The following is a 21,211-nucleotide window of genomic DNA, read 5'->3' as shown; positions in this document are numbered from 1 at the left end:
AGCTCGCTGGCCAACAGATGGAATATGAACACAGTGTTCTGCATCTCTACTCTGTAGACACTCAACTTAATATTCTACACTATTGTTGGAAGGAATATGAGGAGGTATAGGCAAATAGTCACCTAAGGATGGAGAATTTTGGTCTTAAGTTGCATGCACATTTTTATTGTTTCAAACTAAACATGTTTTCATCCTCCAGCAAAGCATTCATGATGTTTGTAGAACTGTAACTATAACTCAAGGTATATTCAAGATCACTGTGTCTACATTCACTTATATCAACCAACACTTTATTGAAGCTTGATCGGGGCATACATATGTTAATCAAATTATATTATCCAGGTAGATTATGTTTGTGCTCATGTATGGTATTAATGCAAACAAGCTATGATGCGAGATATATGTATCAGAGAGAAATTGATTCCTCACTGCGCCATTTTTGCTTGAGGCAACTAAAGCCTGAAAGAGTCATAAGGGGAAGAAGATACAGGCCTGAACTCCCACGGGAGTAATATGGGGACCCAGCACAAAAGAGTGCAGGTGCAGGCGGGCGGGCGGGCTGTAACTGATGCGTGAGCGGGAGCAGGAGAAAGAAATTACTTGTAGGGTGGCCATACGTCCGGCTCTTGGCCAGACAGTTGGGTTTCCGAGCCCTCTGTCCGGACGGACGCCTGATTGTCTGGCTTTGGACATCTGCCCAAAGGAAAAGGAAACACTTTGTTTAATCCTCAATTCGTTTCTAAAAATAGCAATGGTTAATACAGGCTATAGTGCATTCTGCTAGCTCTGTTGCATCAACATAGGGGTAGTGTTTTCTAATTGCCTACTGCTCAATTTTTAAAAGGGAGTGCAATATGTGCTGCTAGAGCTTTACAGTGATAGCAGTTAGCCAACCGGTTCATCTCAAAGCTAGATACAAGCTAGATACAAAGTGTCTGCCTACCCAGCGAACAATGGCAACGGAGGACAAAACAATGTGTTTCAATGTGTTGCAAAATATAAATATATGTATAAGACTATTTAGGAGTAGATTTTTTGTTGTTCTTAAAGTACATAATGCTTTTCGTGTTTGCACGAAAGCAGCAAGAAATAACCCATGTTTTACATTAACAGGCTCAAGGTTGGTGTCTTTTATTATGGCGCATTCTCACTGGAGCGGGCAGGAAAATCGATTCCATGTTAATGTCCACCCGGTAGCTTGGGAAGGTGTCTCCCATTGGGGGGTCTACCTCAGTCGATGAAATTCAATTCGACATGAATACATCATGTCCAAGTCTACATGTGGACCTGCCCACCATAGCGTAGGCTTCAAAAGCAGCTTCACTTCACAGGGTCGCAGCTCATAACAAAATTGTTATAAATTCATGCAATCAAAACAGCCAAACTGGCTTGCTAAGCAATTACAGAGATAAAAAGAAATGCCATTTTAGGAAAAATTATTTTAACGAGCAATAGAGTGGAAATACTGCGGAGGAGCATGGGATTTGTGGTTGGGAAAACTGATGTTTTCAAAGGATTAGGCCCGCTTTATAGAAATAGAGCAATTTGATCGCCATGATGTGTCTGACAACTCAAATTAGATTTCCTTTTCATTTACACTACTGAATACATGGTGAAGGCTTCGGAGGGCAGCGCTATAAAACCTGTTTCCTCTCCTCACTCTCTGGTCCAACACTGTTTAATGGGAGTAGAAGCCATCGGATTTTGTGAATCTCATTAATCCATAAAACACGCAGATATGCTTTATCCCTTAATGATCAATTTGTTTAGGGAGGGGATGGGAGGTGGAGACATCTGCCAACATTTGTGGGGTGCATTCCCACACCCCTGCATTCAACTGTGACAAAACGTGAAAGAAACAAGTGGGAGTGGGACAAAATATTAAATAATTTTGCGGGAGGCACAGGATCCTCCAAGAGTGGGACTGAAAAATCCATCCTGCGCAGGCCTCTAAATCCAAGCTAATATACAGGTGTCAGGTTAATCTGTCAGAGTCATTATTCAGGTAAGGCCTACAGGCAGAAACCTCATTATGTTTTGTTCGGATTTGGTGAAATGAAATTAAATGGAGGAGGTATCGAAGGATTTTATTTTCCAAATAAAGTTTGAAAAGATGTCAGTTTCAAAAGGCCCAAATGCACCAAATAGTGTCTGTGAATGAGCCCAAGACTGTTGTTTAAGTCGACGCAAGAGAAGGGAGCCTGGGACTACTGTCATTTTCTTCTGCTTGACCCCTACCATTGACTACGTGTCTTCTGAGGGTTAGAATGAACAACACCTTCTCACTGCTAACACAGGTTGACAAGGGAAATAGAATATACTGGCAAGTTCCCAGATAGAAGTTAAGATACCCTCCAAATTTAATTCGAACCTAATTGCGGCTGGGGAAAAAAACAATAAAGCTTTTCATTCCTGAAATTAAAATAAGCACTGACAGTGCGAGGAATTACAGTCTGCAATAATGGCTTTCCCACTAAACAATAAGCCGTGGTGTAGTGGTGCATGCCGTTTCAATAGTCTCATAAATTTACAGATACTGGAGGCCAATTTTGTGTAATGCCTCAGAACTAATATAAATGATGATGAGCCGCATCAGTATCAGCCAGTGGTTCCCATCACTTGACAGAATGAACGATTGCTTACACAAAGGAAGAAGAACATGGTCACAGGGAGAGAAAGAGAGTTCCAGGTTCCCTAGCTCGGTTCACCAGAGGTAAATAAAAATAATACAGTGCAAGCCATGTTTGTTTTTTTTAAACACTTCTACCTATATATCATGCCTATACCATCACCACCAACACAACCAACACACTGACTCAACACATCTATGAGCTCATTTATGCAGGAATGATCAACCATTATTCTGTTTATATAAACAGTCTTTAATTGCCACTTTCCTCTCACAATAATGAATAAACTATCAGGACTCCATGTCAAACCTGCCATTTTAGATCCGTTTACCACCAGTCTGTGGGGGCTCTTCTAGTGGAAGTACAGCATTTCATTATTTATTTTTTTGTGTGATTTGTAATTTTTTTGTTACCTGGAGATTATTGACTACCAGTTGCTCGTATGGGAACAGGCTAATTAAGGGTTGCATTCAGTGATGACGCCCACCTTGTTCTTTGTAGTTAGGGGCAACAAACAAACTGTAGTCTGCTGTGAGTGAAACAGACTGTGCATTTTCATCTGACTTTTCCTGTGTGTGAGATACTTTGTATTCTTGGCTGGCCTGCTGCTCACAATGACAACAAAACATCAAATCTGAGCCACTTCTGTATTCTGCATGATTCACAGTGGGTCACATCGAGTTCATGGTTCACCTGCTGATAGTACTGTGAGTGAGCAGACATTTAAACAGCCCCTTAGTCATTCCTGGCATCACTCATACCCGCTCCCATCTTTGGGCCATCTGCAGGGCTATATGTCAGCCCAGCCGGGGCAGGTGGAAGGGAGCTGGTCCGTGTTGACTAGGATTGATGCATTCAATTTCCAAAAGGGAACACACACACACGGACAGGCAAACAAGCCACAGTCCAAAACACAGCCAGCCAGCCAGCCAACTCTGCAGCGTTGGGCTCTCGATCACCACCACAGTGATGATGGTCAGTGAAAGGTCTAGGCCTGCTACACACCAGGAGCCTCCCCCCTCCCCTCCGCCTCCACGGGGGACTCAGTCCAATGGAATGCTGTGGATGAGCTGATTGGAAGACTTCTGGCATTAGTGACGCACTACCTATCCAGAGCAGCTCCTGTTCACACCCAAACACAGCAGGAGGAAGCTAACCCCAGGAGAGAGATGAAACTGGTCCAGAGAGAGAGGGAGAGAGAGAGAGAGAGGGAGGGAGAGAGAGAGAGAGAGAGAGAGAGGGAGGGAGAGAGAGAGAGAGGGTGGGGAGGGAGAGAGAGAGCGAGAGAGAGAGAGAGAGATATGCTCTCTCAAGGACATTGCACCGAGGTTATATTTATTGATTTTGTCGCAGGCGTGTGCCGTGGGAGACTCCATCCTCCTCAGACTTTCATCCCAGCAGGAGGGGGACTGAGCTGAACTGGTGCTGTGGCACTCGCTTTGTGCATGCACATGAGGAACTCCGACAAAAACACAGAACAACAACAGGAGAACCCATAGAACACAGAACAACAACAGGAGATCCCATAGGATTTATACAAATAAAATCCTGCACTGAGCAACCTGAAAAACAAAAAAGAAATGTTCCCATTCATTGACTTTTCAGGCTGTTAAATTTCATTTCAACTCCAGGCCAGCAAGAGTATGGTGGGGTGGGAGCTTGCTTTAGGTTCTGCTGAGGTCTTTTATACTAGTAATAGCAAAAACAATTGTATCCATCTGGTAATAACTTTACTGACTTCACCTTGGCCTCTAAGTCTGTTATAATGTCCACAAGAAGGCTGGATCCCCCATTACCCAGCATCCTTCAGCAGATGGCATAAACTAGATGTGCAATAGTCCTCTTTAGGACCTCTAACGACGACACAAGGTGCACAAGATCATTAACGAGAGGACACGGGGCACAAGACTGGGCATGCATCAGAGGACGGGTTGATGAGAGAGGAGGTGTAAAGGAAATCAATGTGCACGCAGCTACTGTGCTTTTCTTTTCTTGTGAAAGAAGAAAAACTGTTGAACAAAGGTTTACCAACCAAGCATACTAGGAGAAATGTCTTACACTCCTTGTTTTGTCTATGTGGGTCTCTGTCATACTCAAGGATCAAGGGGAGATTGATTCAGGTGGATACCCATCACCTCTGTTGAACAAAGCTCTCTATAATTGTTTCTCTAGTCATAGTTATAAAATATTCTGCAATACTGTCAAAAGCATCTGTGTATTATATTAATGAACATTTTGTTGACAATATCAGAAAGGCATAATGCTCATAGTAGCCATAACAAGCAAAATAATACACTCAACTCATGCATTATTCAGCTGTATATTTGATGAAAAACCCTAGTTACACTTTTCTCTGAAACACATTTGACGGGTTAGAAATGGTGTCTGTAGTTGTAACACAGCCCGTGTATTTGTTTTGTGCCAAATAAACAGAATGACTGCTCTGGGAAAGTGTTTACTTCCACCCAAATGTAAATCTGGGACACTGAAAAATTGAACGGGTATGAATTGCACCAGATCTGTATTAAACTGTACTGAATCATGATGTACATCTCTGGTGAAGGTACATAACTCTTGTATTTTCACGGACCATGTCTCTTTTTTTCATTTTATCTTGAGAATGATTTACAATTGGGAAACATATGAATGACAGTAGCCCTGTGTATGGCATATTGTGTTGTGTGTGCTGCACTAAGATCATGAGAAGGAGACCATCATTAAAATGGTGAAGAACTCTCGCCTGAACCTCATCCCAGTGATCAGGCCTGACATGCATGGTAATAGACACACATCCATCTCCTCTCTGTCCACTTCTCCCCCACTGAGATTTGGCACTGGGTTGATGAGGCTCTGTGATCACATACCCAGTTCACTTTCCTCCCGAGGCAGCACTAACTCTCCCCTGAAGGCCATTTGTCAACATCAAGCAGTCTGACAGTGGGGAAATACAGGAGCAGGGGGGGTCAGAGAGCCTGTCACTCACCTGTATAATTAACCCAGTGGGGGTGGGGGGGGATTTGGGGAAGTTATTCCCTCTGATGCACTGTGTCACACTGACAGCAGAGAGCAGACAGTCTGATCCGTCTCGCGTTTGGGTGTTCATGAGGACACAGATTGGAGCGGGATTTGATGGAACACGGATCAGCGCTTTGGAAAGCTGTGATGTGGGATGCAAATCATGATTTAAAACCCTGGGATAGAAACTCTGAAAAAGAAAGCCAACTCTGTCTGTAACCTTGTGTGTGGAAGAGGGCATTGTGGAGCATACTGCAGGTGGAATGACTGAGCACAGTGGCAACACTATCCCCTGGTGGCTAGGAGGTGCACAGCGCTGTTAATTGTTAATGCTATGTGGCCGTCTCAGGTCTCATTATTGATGAGCTGCGAGTTTTCAATCCAAAGCAAAGAGGAGACCATGTCACAGTCAATCAGCCATCAGACAGGATATCCTCTTCCTTGCCTTGGTGAGATGGATTTATCGGCATGCACACTGCTGTATGTGTGCGCGAGTGTGGGTTATGTGTGTATGTGTGCGTGAGTGTGGGTTATGTGTATGTGCACACTGCTGTGTGTGTGCATGAGTGAGTGTGGGTTATGTGTATGTGCACACTGCTGTATGTGTGCGTGAGTGTGGGTTATGTGTATGTGCACACTGCTGTATGTGTGCGTGAGTGTGGGTTATGTGTATGAGCACACTGTTGTATGTGTGCGTGAGTGAGTGTGGGTTATGTGTATGTGCACACTGCTGTATGTGTGCGTGAGTGTTGGTTATGTGTGTGTGCGTGAGTGTGGGTTATGTGTATGAGCACACTGCTGTATGTGTGCGTGAGTGTGGGTTATGTGTATGAGCACACTGTTGTATGTGTGCGTGAGTGAGTGTGGGTTATGTGTATGTGCACACTGCTGTATGTGTGCGTGAGTGTGGGTTATGTGTGTGTGCACACTGCTGTATGTGTGCGTGAGTGTGGGTTATGTGTATGTGCACACTGCTGTGTGTGTGCATGAGTGAGTGTGGGTTATGTGTATGAGCACACTGTTGTATGTGTGCGTGAGTGAGTGTGGGTTATGTGTATGTGCACACTGCTGTATGTGTGCGTGAGTGAGTGTGGGTTATGTGTATGTGCACACTGCTGTATGTGTGCGTGAGTGTGGGTTATGTGTATGTGCACACTGCTGTATGTGTGCGTGAGTGTGGGTTATGTGTGTGTGCGTGAGTGTTGGTTATGTGTGTGTGTGCATGGCTCTGCAGGCATGTGTTTGTGTGTGTGTTTGAGCAGTGGTTCCCAACCTTTTGACCTTGGAGCCACTCCTACTATCTAAGACTAGCTGAGCCCCCATAAGCCTGCACACACACACCAAAAGAATAAAATGATTCATTCCCAATCACTATTGGCAACAATAAACATCAATTATATTTTTTCCCCGTTCTCTTTGGTTTGTCCTCGTTATTGGTTAATATAATAAATACCCTTTTAGTTACATTTATATGTGGATGTAGGTATATGCATGTATGATTGTATGTGTGTCTATGTATGTATGTGTATATATATTTTTGTTTCTATTCTTAGATCCTTTACCTTTGATACACTCTTCTCAAGAGAGCTGAACATTTATCTGAACATTAAACATAGGCTTCACATTTTTTCTTTCAACAATCCAATGTGCCTTTACACACACATCTTTACCAAAAGAAGACTAATGTTTCATTATCAGAATAATAGATGATTAATCAACACCTACTCATATAGCTCTGTTCTACATCTCCCTCAGACCAACTGACTGAAACAGGGGCAGTTTGTTGCATATCCATAAGCACATTGTATGGACACTGGTTTTGACATAGCTATACAGTATGTGTTGATTATCCAGCAAGTGTGTTGTTATGGTTTTACTAAACATGCTAACATGCTAATTAAATGCTGTTTTCAGCCATGCATTGCAGCCCTGAAATTATTTAGACATCACCTGGAGGGGCTGTATGTGAGAACGCAAATGTCCAATGATTAGTTGGCCCGGACATTACACAGACTACTCTGCCAGCTCCCTAGTACAAAGTCTGTGTAATGTCTGATTAAGCCCATGTGGGAATAGAGCAGGTAATTGTCCGAAGAATTCACAGTGAGAGTGGGCATGTTGATTTCCGCTGCCTTCACACACACGTTGCCGAAACAAATGTTACATTCGTGCATTCATACTTTTTTTTTAGCCTAAACTTTTCATAGCACAGCCACAATTGAACTGAACAGCAACACTTTCTCACAAATTCGAATGTAATTCAACACAACTCAACATAGTTGTTCATGTTTGTTAGCTAGGTAGCTAGCTAGCTAGTTGTCTATATTGGGCTACTAGCAAGGGAATGTTCCCAGTTGCATATTTGCTACTGGTAGTCATACGTTTTGTCAGTCATTGTCGCTAGCTTACAAACTAGCTTACAGATAGCTTACCAACTAATGCCTAACTCAAGGGTCTAGCCCAGGAGTTTTCAACTGATTGTGACCCAGGGACCCCCGTTCTGGCTAAGAAGCAACCTGTTGTTCAAAATAGTGATTCCCACACGATCCCACATGATCAATGCAAGGTCATGGCCATGATCTGCAATGCCTTCACGGACCACCAGTTGAAAACCCTTGGTTTAGCTAGCCTATTTGTTTAGTTCCATGGCCTGATGACCACAAGCCAGGAACGCCCATAAACGACCAGCTACAAGGGTTTGTAAATCAAAACTAGTATTTCCAGTAGGTGGTACTGTCATGGCAAAAGGTGTCCGGGTGCCAAAAGGGGTCCGGGTGATGTAATATTGGCTTTCGAACGACTCTTGAGTGACAGTTGCTATACCAACGCTAGCATTACGTCACCTGGACACTTTTTTTGGAAGTGACAGACTTGCGCTGCATTAAATACCTCAATAACGCAATTTACCCCAGAGCATCTCCCATTATACTTCTCTACCTGAGACCAGCTTGCCTGTATTTGACCTGCCATAAACCAATCAAAACAACCATGTGCTTGATGTTTGACTGTGTTAGGAAATTTGTTGACTCGCTAGTTTGTATCAAAGTAATCAAATTTCAGGTTCGCGCTAGCATCTTGTTAGTGATTCCTTTGTTGTGTTGCTCTAAGAAAGTCCTTAATGTGTGATTATTAGACATATCTGACGGCACCCACAATTACATTTTCACAAAACAGGGAATTGTTTGCAGCACTTTTAACTGTAGAGCACAACAGAGTAATTGCTAATCGCTAACGAGATGCTAGCGGCGATGTGCTACAGGATACCTGCAAGGCAGGTGTAGCTAAAACTACAACTTAGTCTCTAAATATTGTGCTTAAAAGGACACTATGTAACCCGGACACTTTTGGCTATCAGTCAGATAGTCTCAAGAGTTGTTCGAAAGCCATCAGCTGCTTTTTAGTCGCTTAATATTGGCTGCCAGTCTCCTGTAAGTAAGCACATAGGTTTAGCCACTAGCATCTCGTTAGCGATTAGCAATTTCCCCGTTGTGCAACAATCTTAAGCGACTAAAAAGTAGCTGATGTCTTTTGAACGACTCTTGAGACTCACTGACTGATAGCCAAAAGACGTCTGGGTTACGTAGTGTTCGTTTAGGCACAATATTAAGCGATTAAAAAGTAGCTGATGGCTTTCGAACGACTCTTGAGACTCACTGACTGATAGCCAAAAGGGGTCCGGGTTACGTACTGTCCGGGTTACGTAATGCTAGCGTTGGTTTTACATTCACATTTGTCAAATCCAGCTGCAGATGACACAACAGTGAGAACATCATAGAGGACCCACATCATAGAGAACATCATAGAGGACCCACATCAGAGGACCCACATCATAGAGAACATCATAGAGGACCCACATCATAGAGAACCCACATCATAGAGAACCCACATCATAGAGGAGAGAACCCACATCATAGAGGACCTAGAGGACCCACATCAGAGGACTTCACATCAGAGGACTTCACATCATAGAGAACCCACATCATAGAGAACGTCACATCAGAGGACTTCACATCAGAGGACTTCACATCATAGAGAACCCACATCAGAGGACTTCACATCATAGAGAACCCACATCAGAGGACTTCACATCATAGAGAACCCACATCAGAGGACCTAGAGGACCCACATCAGAGGACCCACATCATAGAGAACGTCACCCACATCATAGAGGACCCACATCATAGAGAACGTCACCCACATCATAGAGGACCCACATCAGAGGACCTAGAGGACCCACATCATAGAGGACCCACATCATAGAGAACATCATAGAGAACCCACATCATAGAGAACATCATAGAGGACCCACATCATAGAGGACCCACATCAGAGGACTTCACATGGACAATCAACTCCACTGCCTCAACAGTTGCTCTACTTTTTAAGAACCCTCAGGAAAACCGACCTGTCCATGGAGTTGTCCTTCTACCACTGCTCTTTAGAGAGCGTACTGACATACAGTGTTCCAGCACGGTATGCTAACTGCTCAGCAGCAGACAGGAGAGCTCTCCAGAGAGTCATTTACACAGCTCATAAAATAATTGGACCACCCCTACCCACACTGGAAGACATCTTCAGATCACGCTGCCTCCGCAGAGCCAGTAGCATTCTGAAGAATGCAACTCACCCCGGTCATTATCCTTTCTCTTTGCTGCCATCGGGAGGGCGCTACAGAGCCTTAAAGACCCACACCTCCAGGCTCAAACACAGTTTCTTCCCCAGAGCCATCACTGAACTGAACTCAAAACTCTTCTCCTCTAGCCCAACATCATCATAACAATTCTCACCACAGGACAGCTGAAATAGCATTTTCCATACAACGTGCAACAACAGCTGTATTGCTGTAAAGATCTGTTCATATAATGTGCAATATTCTTGTACTGTATTCTTATATTTATTCTCTTCCTCATTTTATTATTAGTATTTATTTGTATGGGCAGGTGTGCATATGTGCTCAATCAATTATAAATCAAGGTTTTTTAATGTTATTGTCATCAGTTACGCCATTTCCACACACCACGCCCACTCAAAGCGAAGCAAGCGTTTTGCGAACGCTGGCATGTATCCCTACCGTAAGGGTGTCCCATTTTAGCAAAAATGGCTAGCCTATTTCACTTGCTAGCTACACTTGCTGGTTGCAGCCAATTGTTATGCCAGTTGTCCACAGCCAACATCTCCTAGTAATATCTGATAACATAATTGGAATAACAAATATGTTTTGTTCGTGGTACCTTGGTGGTGGAATGACCTACGTAGTGCTGTCCATTCCAGCAACAGCCTTGGTACATTTAAAAAGTGCTTAAAAACACACCATTTTAATTATCATCTGTCTAGCTAAATACTTTTCTTGAGGTCTTCTCTATATACTATAACCATACGATTTATGGCCCTAGCCCTACTTGACTCTACACTTCGCTTATTGCTCATTGGATTTCTCAAGTCTTCATTAACTTTAGCACAGATAAACTGCACATGCTTCAGTGCTCTCAGGTAAAGCAAGTGCAATTTTGCAATCTGGTGGAGCACATCCCTATATGGCTCAGAGAAGACTGGAAGGTTAAACTGGTTGGCATTCACAAACCATTAGTTTGCTTCCTTTCAAGAATTTGCTTAAGCTGCGGAATGTCGTATTCTAAATCCTCAGTGCAGTTGTGCTGTGAGGCAAATGCAAACAAAAATGTGGGTTTGTTGGGATTCAAGGCTTTTATCCCTTGCATTATGACACAATTCTTTTTTGAAAAAACTCATTTCACCTCAGAGAGAAGCACATCAACAACTGAAATGACTCCTTATCTGTGATTCCCTGTCTTTGAACAATTGGAGTGGAAATGTAATACCATTGGAGCCTACAGCTTGGTGTGACCCCTCGCCCCGAAGGTGCAACACCAATGTTGCATTGCTTGGCAGGTATTGTCACAGTATAGTCCCAAATCTCATTAAAGAGAGAGAGCCCTCACGATAACTAATAAATGTGTCAACAACAGAATCAACACAGGTAACAGCTGTGCCCAAAATGAGTTGTGGGGACTGGAAACTATCTGACAGATGTTTTATCTGGTTAATGTCACAAGGAGGCCAACCAACTTTAGATCTATTTGGGCTAATAGACTTCTTGCCTCTACAGCTGTCACCATTCTCTCTTCCATTCTCCATCACCATTCTCTATAAGATTTCTCTCTTCAGATATTTCTTCCAGTAGACATATGATGGCCGGCAGTCTGTTCCTCACTGTTTTGCAAGCATTGTACTGCCATGCCCACCATGTCTCACAATCAGCCTTGGTAACTGTCTCTGTGCCCCCTGAAACATCTTCCTCTGTCCCTTCTTACTAATGTTTTTGGTCTTGTCGACCGTAATGCTGAAAGCCTTACAACCATAATTCACAAATTATTGAGGTGCAGACCTTTTTAGCTAGGCAATCAATTATTTTGCTTTGTGTATTATGCCCAAGGTATGTTGCATTCTTTGACTTGTCATTTTCCTTTTGACTGTGTGATGATGCTTCGCAAGCAGTTCCATAATAGAGAGGAAATGTCCTTCGGTTCCTTTGTGTGCTGTCTATGCAATGTTTTGTGTAGATGTGAGGAGTTGGGTTTCTCCAACTGTTTTAATGTACTTTCTATTTTCCCTCACTAACTGATCGTATTATGCATTTAAGGAGGCTGAGAGAGTTTTTGCTTGCAGTTGTCCTCTCATATTCTGCCCACGCAAACATAGCTGACTATTCACACTCAACTACCAATTAACATGAATCAAAGAGCTTTATGGGATTACAGCATGAGTCATAACTCAATGTAGACACGCTATAACCATACATTTAACCAGATAACGTTAGTCTCTAGCCATCCATTTCATTATCAGTGGCAAACTGTCCTAACTTCAACTTTGTTGGCCCAGGACCAGGTTGTGGAGCTTTAGCTAAGTCCTGCCTTGGTTGTCAACCTTGAGACTGTTGTTGCCTGTTCTGCACTGTTGATCCATGCTGCTGTCTGTAGTTCTTCACTATGCTGTTTGTTGCCGTCATATTATCAGAAAAACAAGTATAACAATGCTCACGTCTGCATTGCGTGAAGCCGTGTCCTCGGGAGTGTACCTGCCTCTTAACGGCTTGATTATAGTTTGGAAGTATGCAAGGGTCCGTTTGACATAAATGTCATCATCAGAGGGTGTACGTGCAGCTCTGTCCAAACATCTGCATACCCTCCCATTCTTTGGTGTCTGCAACTGCCTTGCGCAAGCGAGTATAATCAAGGCCAAAAGCCCGTGACACAGCAGGCTGATGGTAGGCCGGCAGCGAGCCTCAGTGGCCCTATTTTTTGACGGCGTCCCGCATTGTTGCCACTGGTCGGAGTCCTTCTAGCGGCTTTTCGGCCGATTGAACATGTGAATCGGTAGCTGTGCCCATTGGTGAGTGCTCATTGATTGGTTGTTCAGCTTACTTATCTTCATCTATCTCCAGCTTTCCACACAGGTTGGGGACAGCCACTTGAACCCGTCACTGTAGCATCCAGTTGTGTGATGATATTTAAAAAGTGCACTCATATATTTGGCAAGGAAGTGAATGTCATCATCCGTGTGAAGTGAAGCATTCCTTGTGCCTTCAGACTTCAGTTACCAATGGTGCAGATGTGTGTGACAAATTCAGCTGCAATTATATGTCTAAAAGTTTAGTTTAGCCTGTCATCGATCTCTTGTTGTTTCAAGATGTTTCACTGCTTATTTCATTATAATAAAAGAGATCTGAATTCACACTGTATCAGTTGTTACTGTAAGCTGTAAACCATGTGTTCTGTAATGTACAAGCTTGTTTGTGTCAGCGCTCTGAGAGCACATTTAGCTTGTTGTGCAGCGAGTATCCCCGATTTAAATGATTGTGTCCCTGTGTTGCCCTAGAAAGGATCCTTAAAATGGCGCACATTCCAAATCGCATGAGAGGGGAGAAAACTGTGAGGAAAGTTATTTTTGGAAGAGAAAGAAATGAGTGACTGTGGTTTGACCGCCTCACCTTGTTGATTTAGCAGCATTCAACATTCATTTCTCACCCCTTCATATTGGAGATCTTTTCTTTTCCATTTGCAGGAAATGTGCAATTCCACTTACCTGGGAAAATGGTGAGTTGGGACGTTTTTAGTGGGCTCTGTAATGGCGTGTGTAATTACATTGATAGATGAGTTTGCCGTATGTGTCCAGCTCCGAGCTATGATGAGTCCACTTGGACCATCCCAGCTGCAGGGCTGCTGAGTGTGGCGTGAAATTCACACCGGTTTCCAGGTACACAGAGAACCAAACCAGATGGTTAATAAGGTCAGCCTACACATTACTTCACTGGAATAAAGTCATGAGAAATGGATCCAGCATGAGCCAATTCAGCTGAAAAACAAGCCCACTCTCAACCCGATTTGGACAAATTAAGGGCAAAGCTAAAAATGGCTTGAGAATGGTCTGTGCAAATATTTTTACTGATATATTGCTGTCATTATCACTCTTGGCTTCTTTATCTTTGCCAAGACTGAAAATGCCTTTACTCTAAGGACAGGATATAATTAGTAGAAAACATACATTCATTTCAACCTTTCAATCACAGTACTCACAAATCAAGTATAGATTTCTGATTTCACCGTCCCACTTTAACTCCTCTCTGGCCAAAAACCAGAGGCCCTAACCCTTCCAATAATTCAGAGGGAGAAACTCAAGGATACCGATGATCACCATCAGTTTGTCCTGTGCTCACTGGACCAACGACAAGGGCTATCCATCAACATGATAGCATCTTGGAGAGAAACTGCAACTTAAAGCTTATTTGATCCATTGTGTGTGTCAGATTTGAACTGCCCTATCCACTGGCACTGTATCTTTCCCATGGTCAGTGTACCTCATATTGTTGTGTTTCTGTCTGTTTAAACACAATAGCCTACATTTAAATGTTCAAATTGATGACATGTATGCAACATACCCACGTCTTAAAACGTGCTGTGAAAATCCGGTTTTAGGCCATACCTCAGGGACGTAACAACAGTTGACGTGGTCAGCACTGGACTACTGGGTGGGTGGAGGTTATTTCAGACACATACACACTCTCCTGTCCTCAAGGGGATTGTCTAGGAGTGGAAAGGCAGAGCAACAAGGGCAGCCCTGCAGAGAGGAAGGAAAGTTTACTGAGACACCCAAGTCCTCCAGGTGAATGAGAAACGGGCAAAAGGTTTGGCGAGTAAACAAGCTTATTTTTATCCTGGTCAGCTCTCAGAGGACAGCTTTGCTCTCCCAAGCCTTCCTGTTATCCTATCAGATGTTGGTGTGGGGGGTAACTTCAGAACAGGGCCCGTTCCAAACAGCATCCTATAACATAATCTGGAGTGAAAAGAGAGTACTCTAAACAGAACCTTTCCATTAATTTACACTGACTCCTCGGAGACCTGGATATGTATATGGTCGTGCCCCTCCCTCCACGTAATATAGCGCCTACAATTGAGTTGACCATAATTCTTTGCAGAAGCAACCATTTTGGATCCTTTCAAAAAATTACTAATTCATTTAATTGACTTCTATGTTTTGGTTATTTGAGTTGTATTGGTCATATAGACAGTCATATAGACAGTTAGTCAAGATGGTGAGATGGTTTGATTTCATGTAGTTCATGTATTTCTAGTTGACTGGCACAGAACATCTTGCATAAGATGCATCTATAAAAATGAACCATCATCAACAGACATCTCTCGATTTGTAAGAACAAACAAGCTTGAAATTTCAACACAAGATTTAATTTCCATTGGACTTCAGCTGAAACCACCATGACAAATCGCATCACTTATGCTGCTCCTCACATGTGGACATACATCTCTTCCCCCATTCTCCGACAAATCAAACATTATGATACGAGACCTCCGACGAGCAGCAGGGGGCAGCAGAGGTGATCGATCTCGACACAGATCTCAGATGTGGATGAGATTTGGCCATTTTAAATGAAAGGATTTCAACTGATGTAAGGAGCACCATAAGGTTTTATTTCTCTCTTTTTAATTGAAGAATCTTTTTAAAGGTTTCCATTATTATAGTTATTATCTTTTTTTCTTTTTGCTCAAGCACAATGCATACAAGTCTAAAGTGCAAACACCACAACAACCATGCCACTTTAATGACCATGATGGGACTGACCACCAGACACACTTCCCTTGAGTCAAAAAAGCCCAGTCTTGTAGAAAACCTTTCTTCAAAATAAAAAAAAGAAAGAAAGGAAGGAAACGGATGAATAACTTAGCCAATACTGTAATTCACAGCACACAGTAGTCATGGGACGTCTCTACTACACAAACCCTCGCTCCATTCGGGCTCACGGGCAGAGCAAAACATGAAGTCCGTGTTGTTTACCCAAAGTCCCACAGCTCAGGAGAAACTATTCACACTCTTTTAAGCACAGGGAGGCCATAAAAGAGTTCTTATACTAAAACTCCCCTCGTTCATATTTGCAGGGAGAAAAAAATAAAATAAAACATAATCTGCAACATCACACCATTTCATAGCTGCAAAAGACTAAAATCCATCATCTAAACGCAATAAATTACAGTAGTACAGATTCTTCTTTTTTTTGGCAAATTAAAAAAAAAAAACTGATCTGAGTGCATATGTGCATGGCATTCACGAGTATACATTCATCCCAAATACATGTTTCGATAGTTTTCTAATGGAGGAACATCTTATGGATGTTATGGAGACTGAACACCAGAGTTCCCATCAGACCCCTAACGATGGTCACTGGAGCGCATGGACTCTCCTCTTTAGGGGGCCAACGTTTAGAAACGGATCGTGAGCACTGTCCACCTTGACCGGAGTCGACGCCACAACTGTTTCAAGAGGTTGGGAGCAGAACGGAGAGCGGAAAGAGAGCGCTTCCAGGGATCCGAATCAGCACGTCTCTGCACCCCACCCTCGGCTCGTGTCGAGAGCATTCCTATAAGCTAAGGCTGACCCAGGAGTGCCACTCTGCAACGCTAACAGGCACAGACAGAGGGATATCGTCAGAACAGTACGTGTTTTTTAAAGCTGATGAAAAAGCTCCCCAAATCAGTATCCGACAGGAGCATTATCCGTACCCAAAATAAACCTAAAATGGGAAAATTAAAATGGCAAAAAAATGTTTTGCATTTGTAACAGTCAACCAGAAATACCATGCAAAACCAAATGGGGGGGGGGGCTCTTTCATGTTGCAGTGCTGGCGTCTGGCCATCACACCGGGCAACAGCAGAGCAGCGTTTCCTATTGCACGAGCATGTGAGAGGAAGAGGAAGAGGAAGGTGGAGGCAGAAAAGAAGAGACACCGGGACAAAGGCTTGTGCTTTCAAATCAAAGGCAGCCTCGAGGACGCCCGCTTTAGTACTCAGTGTCTGAGCCCTCGGCCGCGTCGGTGTTGCGTGAGAGCATGTAGTTGTCCATGTCGATGGAGGGGCAGTTGTGGATGGAGTAGCGCAGGCGCTCGGCCAGCACCGCCTGACTGGTGTAGGGCGGCAGGCGCAGCTGGAAGAAGCAGGTCTGGGCCGTGGGCAAGCCGTTCACTGGCTACAGGGAGAGAGGAGGAGGAGGAGGAGGAGGAGGAGGAGGAGGAGGAGAGAACAGATTAACCCTCACAGCAGAGTCAAGCACAGCACGCCAGAGGGAACAGGCAGTGCTCCTATAATCACTTGATGGAATATCTCTGAATTCAGCTGAAATCCCCTCAGGCTTACCCGGTCTACTTTGATGATCTGGAACTTCTGGGTGATGTCGGCGGGGTTGGACGGCAGCCGGGAGCGGCCCGAGACGAAGCGCAGGAACAGAACCCGCTCCTCGTTGGTGAACTCCTCCAGGCTCTGCCAGAGCCAGCCAATGAGCTGGTGGCTGTCCGTGATGTCCCGGTAGCGGACCACCTTCTTCAGCATCTCCACGGAGACCTCGGGCAAGCCACAGACCAGCTGCTCCAGCTGCCGAGCTGTCAGCAGGGAGAGCAAGGGCACCGGGATGATGGAGGACATGCCCTCTCGCACCGCTGCCACCTACACACACACACACACACACACACACACACACACACACACAGAGTCAGCAAAATCTCCACTGCACAGCAATTACAACATGCGCTACGGACCATTACTTCACTGACAGGCCAAAGGTAGACATAGATCTAGGAACACAGGCTGTCACTTCACAAGGACAGCTTTGCACCAGCACACAGACTATTATTGATGTACGCTCCCGCTCTGAAAACTGTCCAACTCTGGGCACACTGGGGGCGCCCACTGATATCAACAGGTCGTGGCCTTGGCTGGAGAGAGCAGTCAGGTGCATAGTGTGCTAGTGGGTTCAAGAGGAGCACCTGACGGTCCATCTCGTGCAGGCGATATTCCAGAGCCCGTTCCACGTAGTCGGTCCGGTTGTAGAAGGTCAGGGGGATGTTGTGGCCCCCGGGGAGCACCGGCACCAGCTTGCCATCGGCACTGTTGGCCATGAAGGAGTCCAGAGGAATCATCTAGACACAAGGAGAGGGAGGGAAGGAGACAGAAGAACGTCATTGTTGTGTTTCTTTAATTGCTTGCTGCACACCTTCCTGCATATAGACTGTATTACGGGGACCCTTAAGATCCTATCAGGCCGTCAGTCCTCTGGCACCACTCCACATAACTCCAGATAACCCCAGAGCCCATCTGGAGCTGTTGGAGCCAGTGGAGATCAGCGGCCTCTCCTCACCACGGTGAAGTTCTCCTCGGTGATGCCACTGTTGTCCAGGTGGAGGATGCCCTGCAGCGAGCGGTAGGTGAGGAGGTCCACCTCCTCCAGGTCGGCCCCGCCCAGCGGGATGGAGCACAGCTGCTTCCACACCCAGGGCGCCAGGTGCAGGTCCAGTGGCTTCTTGGTGCGGATGGCCACCGCCATCAGGATGCCCAGGAAGCGGAACTGCACCAGGTGGTCCTCGGACACTGCTGCCGGGTTTAGCAAAAACCTGCAAGAAACCCATTCCCATCAGCCAGAGCCAGAGGTTTCAAATCCCAAACTGAATTCTTTCATGCGCTTTTCAACATCCATACACGACAGAAACACACTGAAACCACCCACAACAAACACACGCTTCTCCAAACAATAGACAATATTGTAGCCAATTAAGCCAACAGAAGCTAACAAATGAAGCAAGCACGTATGTGCTACAGAAAATGGTACGGGTGTGAGAGTCGAGTACCTGTCTGTGTTGCTGCCCAAGTCAGTGGAGCTGTTTGGTGTGTGTATGAGCAGGTCCACGACACCAGACTGCAGCTCCTGCACAGAGAGAGAATGAACACGAATGAGAAAAACACCAGGCAGAGAAAAAAAAACAAAAGCCAGACGCGGACTCAGACTCGACGACTCGATGACTCACCTGACACATCTCAGTGATGGTGTCATCAAACACTCCGCCCGCGTCGTCCGCTCCCTCGCCCACCAGCTTGACCTTCCACGCCCGCGAGGGCAGCCGCAGCTCCGTGGGGTTCAGCGCCACCACCTGCTTGGCGATCTGCACAAAGATGGGCTTACTGGAACGCCCCCTGGAGACAAGAACAAACACACACACACAGGTTAACACACAGGCAGCAGCAGCATATAGGAGAACATGATCTGATTGGAAGATTCGGATTCTAATATGCGTGTAACAGCTGACTGAAAAGTCTGAGTACGCCACCTGGTGGAGATCCTCTTGACGGTGATCTGCGGGCCATAGGTCTTGCCCTGGGTCATGGTCCTGCCGATGGAGCGCACCAGGGGCAGCGTGTTGACCTTAGGGGAGAGGAGGCCTCGGAGCTGGCCCTGCACGATGGCGGCCGTGCCCGAGCTGTAGCGCGACGCTAGCACCTGGCAGAGGGGGAGATGCCAACTGGCAGTCAGTACAAAGAGGCTAATGAACACGCACGCACATCCATTATACATCAGTAGAATCCACACTGGGGCCGGCGTGTAAACGATGCGCATTCATCAAGATGCACACCTGTTCTCCCCTCCAGCCATCTCACTGTCTGGCCCACCACCAACACCTCAGAGCCCCGCACCACATCTCCACTGCAGCCCTTCCACTTAGTGCACATCTCCACTGCAGCCCTTCCACTTAGTGCACATCTACTACTGAAGGTACTCAGTGGAGGACAGCACCACCAAAATGTCCCCAAACATGTGTGTGTGTGTGTGTGTGAGCTTGTTTGACACTAGTAAGATAAATTAAGTAGCTTTTACTTACTTAAAAAAAAAAAAAAACACTAAACCACTGAACAGCTGAAGAGGCAGTTGAGCTCAAGTACGTCAAGAACACGACCCAGGCGGCTGGGAGGGCAGTTGAGCTCAAGTACGTCAAGAACACGACCCAGGCGGCTGGGAGGGCAGTTGAGCTCAAGTACGTCAAGAACACGACCCAGTGGGCTGGGAGGGCAGTTGAGCTCAAGTACGTGAAGAACACGACCCAGTGGGCTGGGAGGCCGGGCGGTTACCTGGTTGCGCGGCTCCAGGTTGAGCAGCCTCCAAGACTTGTACATGAGGTCGGAGAAGTGGTGGAGCACGCGGAGGCGGGCGTTGAGCACCTCGGGGCTGCAGTCCTTCAGGGCGTTGTACTGGGGGGGCACAGACAGGGGCAGGCCCAGCTGCACCGACGGGGAGCCTGCGGGGGCAGAGAGGAGGCAGAACTCACACTCAACACTCACTTTGGACAAATAGACAGCCAAACTGATAAACTGTCTGCTCTGCTCCTACAGTTCACAGATGTACTGAACAAACTCAGAGAAGAGAAATGTAGAGTAGCTACGTGCACACGTGACCTGCAGTGTGTATGAATATGGGTGCTTGTACAGTTAGAATCTTATCAGTTTTTGTCAACACACCTGTGTGCATCTTTGTACTGTTATCAGGGCTCTGGCAGACTTTCTAACCTGAGCCATGTGGCGTATTTTGAGTGCTTTTGTGCTTGTGCTTGTGTGTGTGTGTGTGTGTGTGTGTGTGTGTGTGTGTGTTCTGTTGTGGAGGCTTTGGCAGGACTGTGTGCCAAGCGGTACTGTAGCCAGTGCCAGCTGATGTCTGTGTGAGTGTACAGTAGGCGTTCTGTACCGGAGGATTTGGCTGAGGCGGACGGCGTGGTCCAGGCGGCGCTGTGGCATCGGCCAGCAGAGATCTGCCGGATGTTCTTCGCCTGGAGAGCAGTCACTAGTGTGGGCTCCTTCACCGGGTTAGTGTGGGCCAAACCCAGCTGCAGCACACACACACACACACACAAAACACACACACACACACACACACACACACACACACACACACACACACACACACACACACACACACACACACACACACACACACACACACACACACACACACACACACACACACACACACACACACACGTGTGGACATTAAACATACACAGTGATAGCATTGTTCCAGCTGCCACAGAGACAGACCTGTCAGCACTTATCAGTGAACACCTGGCTTGATCCGCTCTGGGAATCTGCATACTGTAAGGGGGTGGAGACGCATAAGCAGCGAGCTGCAGAGAAATCATCAGGTCTATTACCTCCCTGCCAGGCACAGAC

At 45.6% G+C, this 21,211-nt stretch overlaps 1 protein-coding gene across 9 annotated transcripts in view; it reads right to left on the bottom strand.

Annotated features, from left to right (window-relative positions):
• Positions 1 to 15,642: 15,642 nt before the first annotated feature.
• Positions 15,643 to 21,211, bottom strand: part of LOC105911480 (probable E3 ubiquitin-protein ligase HERC1) — a 52,180-nt gene continuing 46,611 nt past the window's right edge. For all 9 annotated transcript variants that reach the window (XM_031577889.2, XM_031577882.2, XM_031577887.2 and 6 more), the window contains 9 exons: positions 20,730 to 20,868; positions 20,120 to 20,286; positions 19,324 to 19,493; positions 19,024 to 19,189; positions 18,847 to 18,923; positions 18,360 to 18,612; positions 17,989 to 18,141; positions 17,363 to 17,668; positions 15,643 to 17,195 (listed from right to left, as the gene is read on the bottom strand). In XM_031577889.2, the coding sequence (XP_031433749.1) occupies positions 17,010 to 17,195; positions 17,363 to 17,668; positions 17,989 to 18,141; positions 18,360 to 18,612; positions 18,847 to 18,923; positions 19,024 to 19,189; positions 19,324 to 19,493; positions 20,120 to 20,286; positions 20,730 to 20,868 (1,617 nt within the window). In that variant the 3' untranslated portion in view covers positions 15,643 to 17,009. The remainder of the gene's footprint in view (positions 17,196 to 17,362; positions 17,669 to 17,988; positions 18,142 to 18,359; positions 18,613 to 18,846; positions 18,924 to 19,023; positions 19,190 to 19,323; positions 19,494 to 20,119; positions 20,287 to 20,729; positions 20,869 to 21,211) is intronic.

The sequence above is a fragment of the Clupea harengus genome, chromosome 12 (assembly GCF_900700415.2).
Source record: "Clupea harengus chromosome 12, Ch_v2.0.2, whole genome shotgun sequence".
Taxonomy (NCBI): domain Eukaryota; kingdom Metazoa; phylum Chordata; class Actinopteri; order Clupeiformes; family Clupeidae; genus Clupea; species Clupea harengus.
This window is presented reverse-complemented; position numbering and strand designations above follow the sequence as displayed.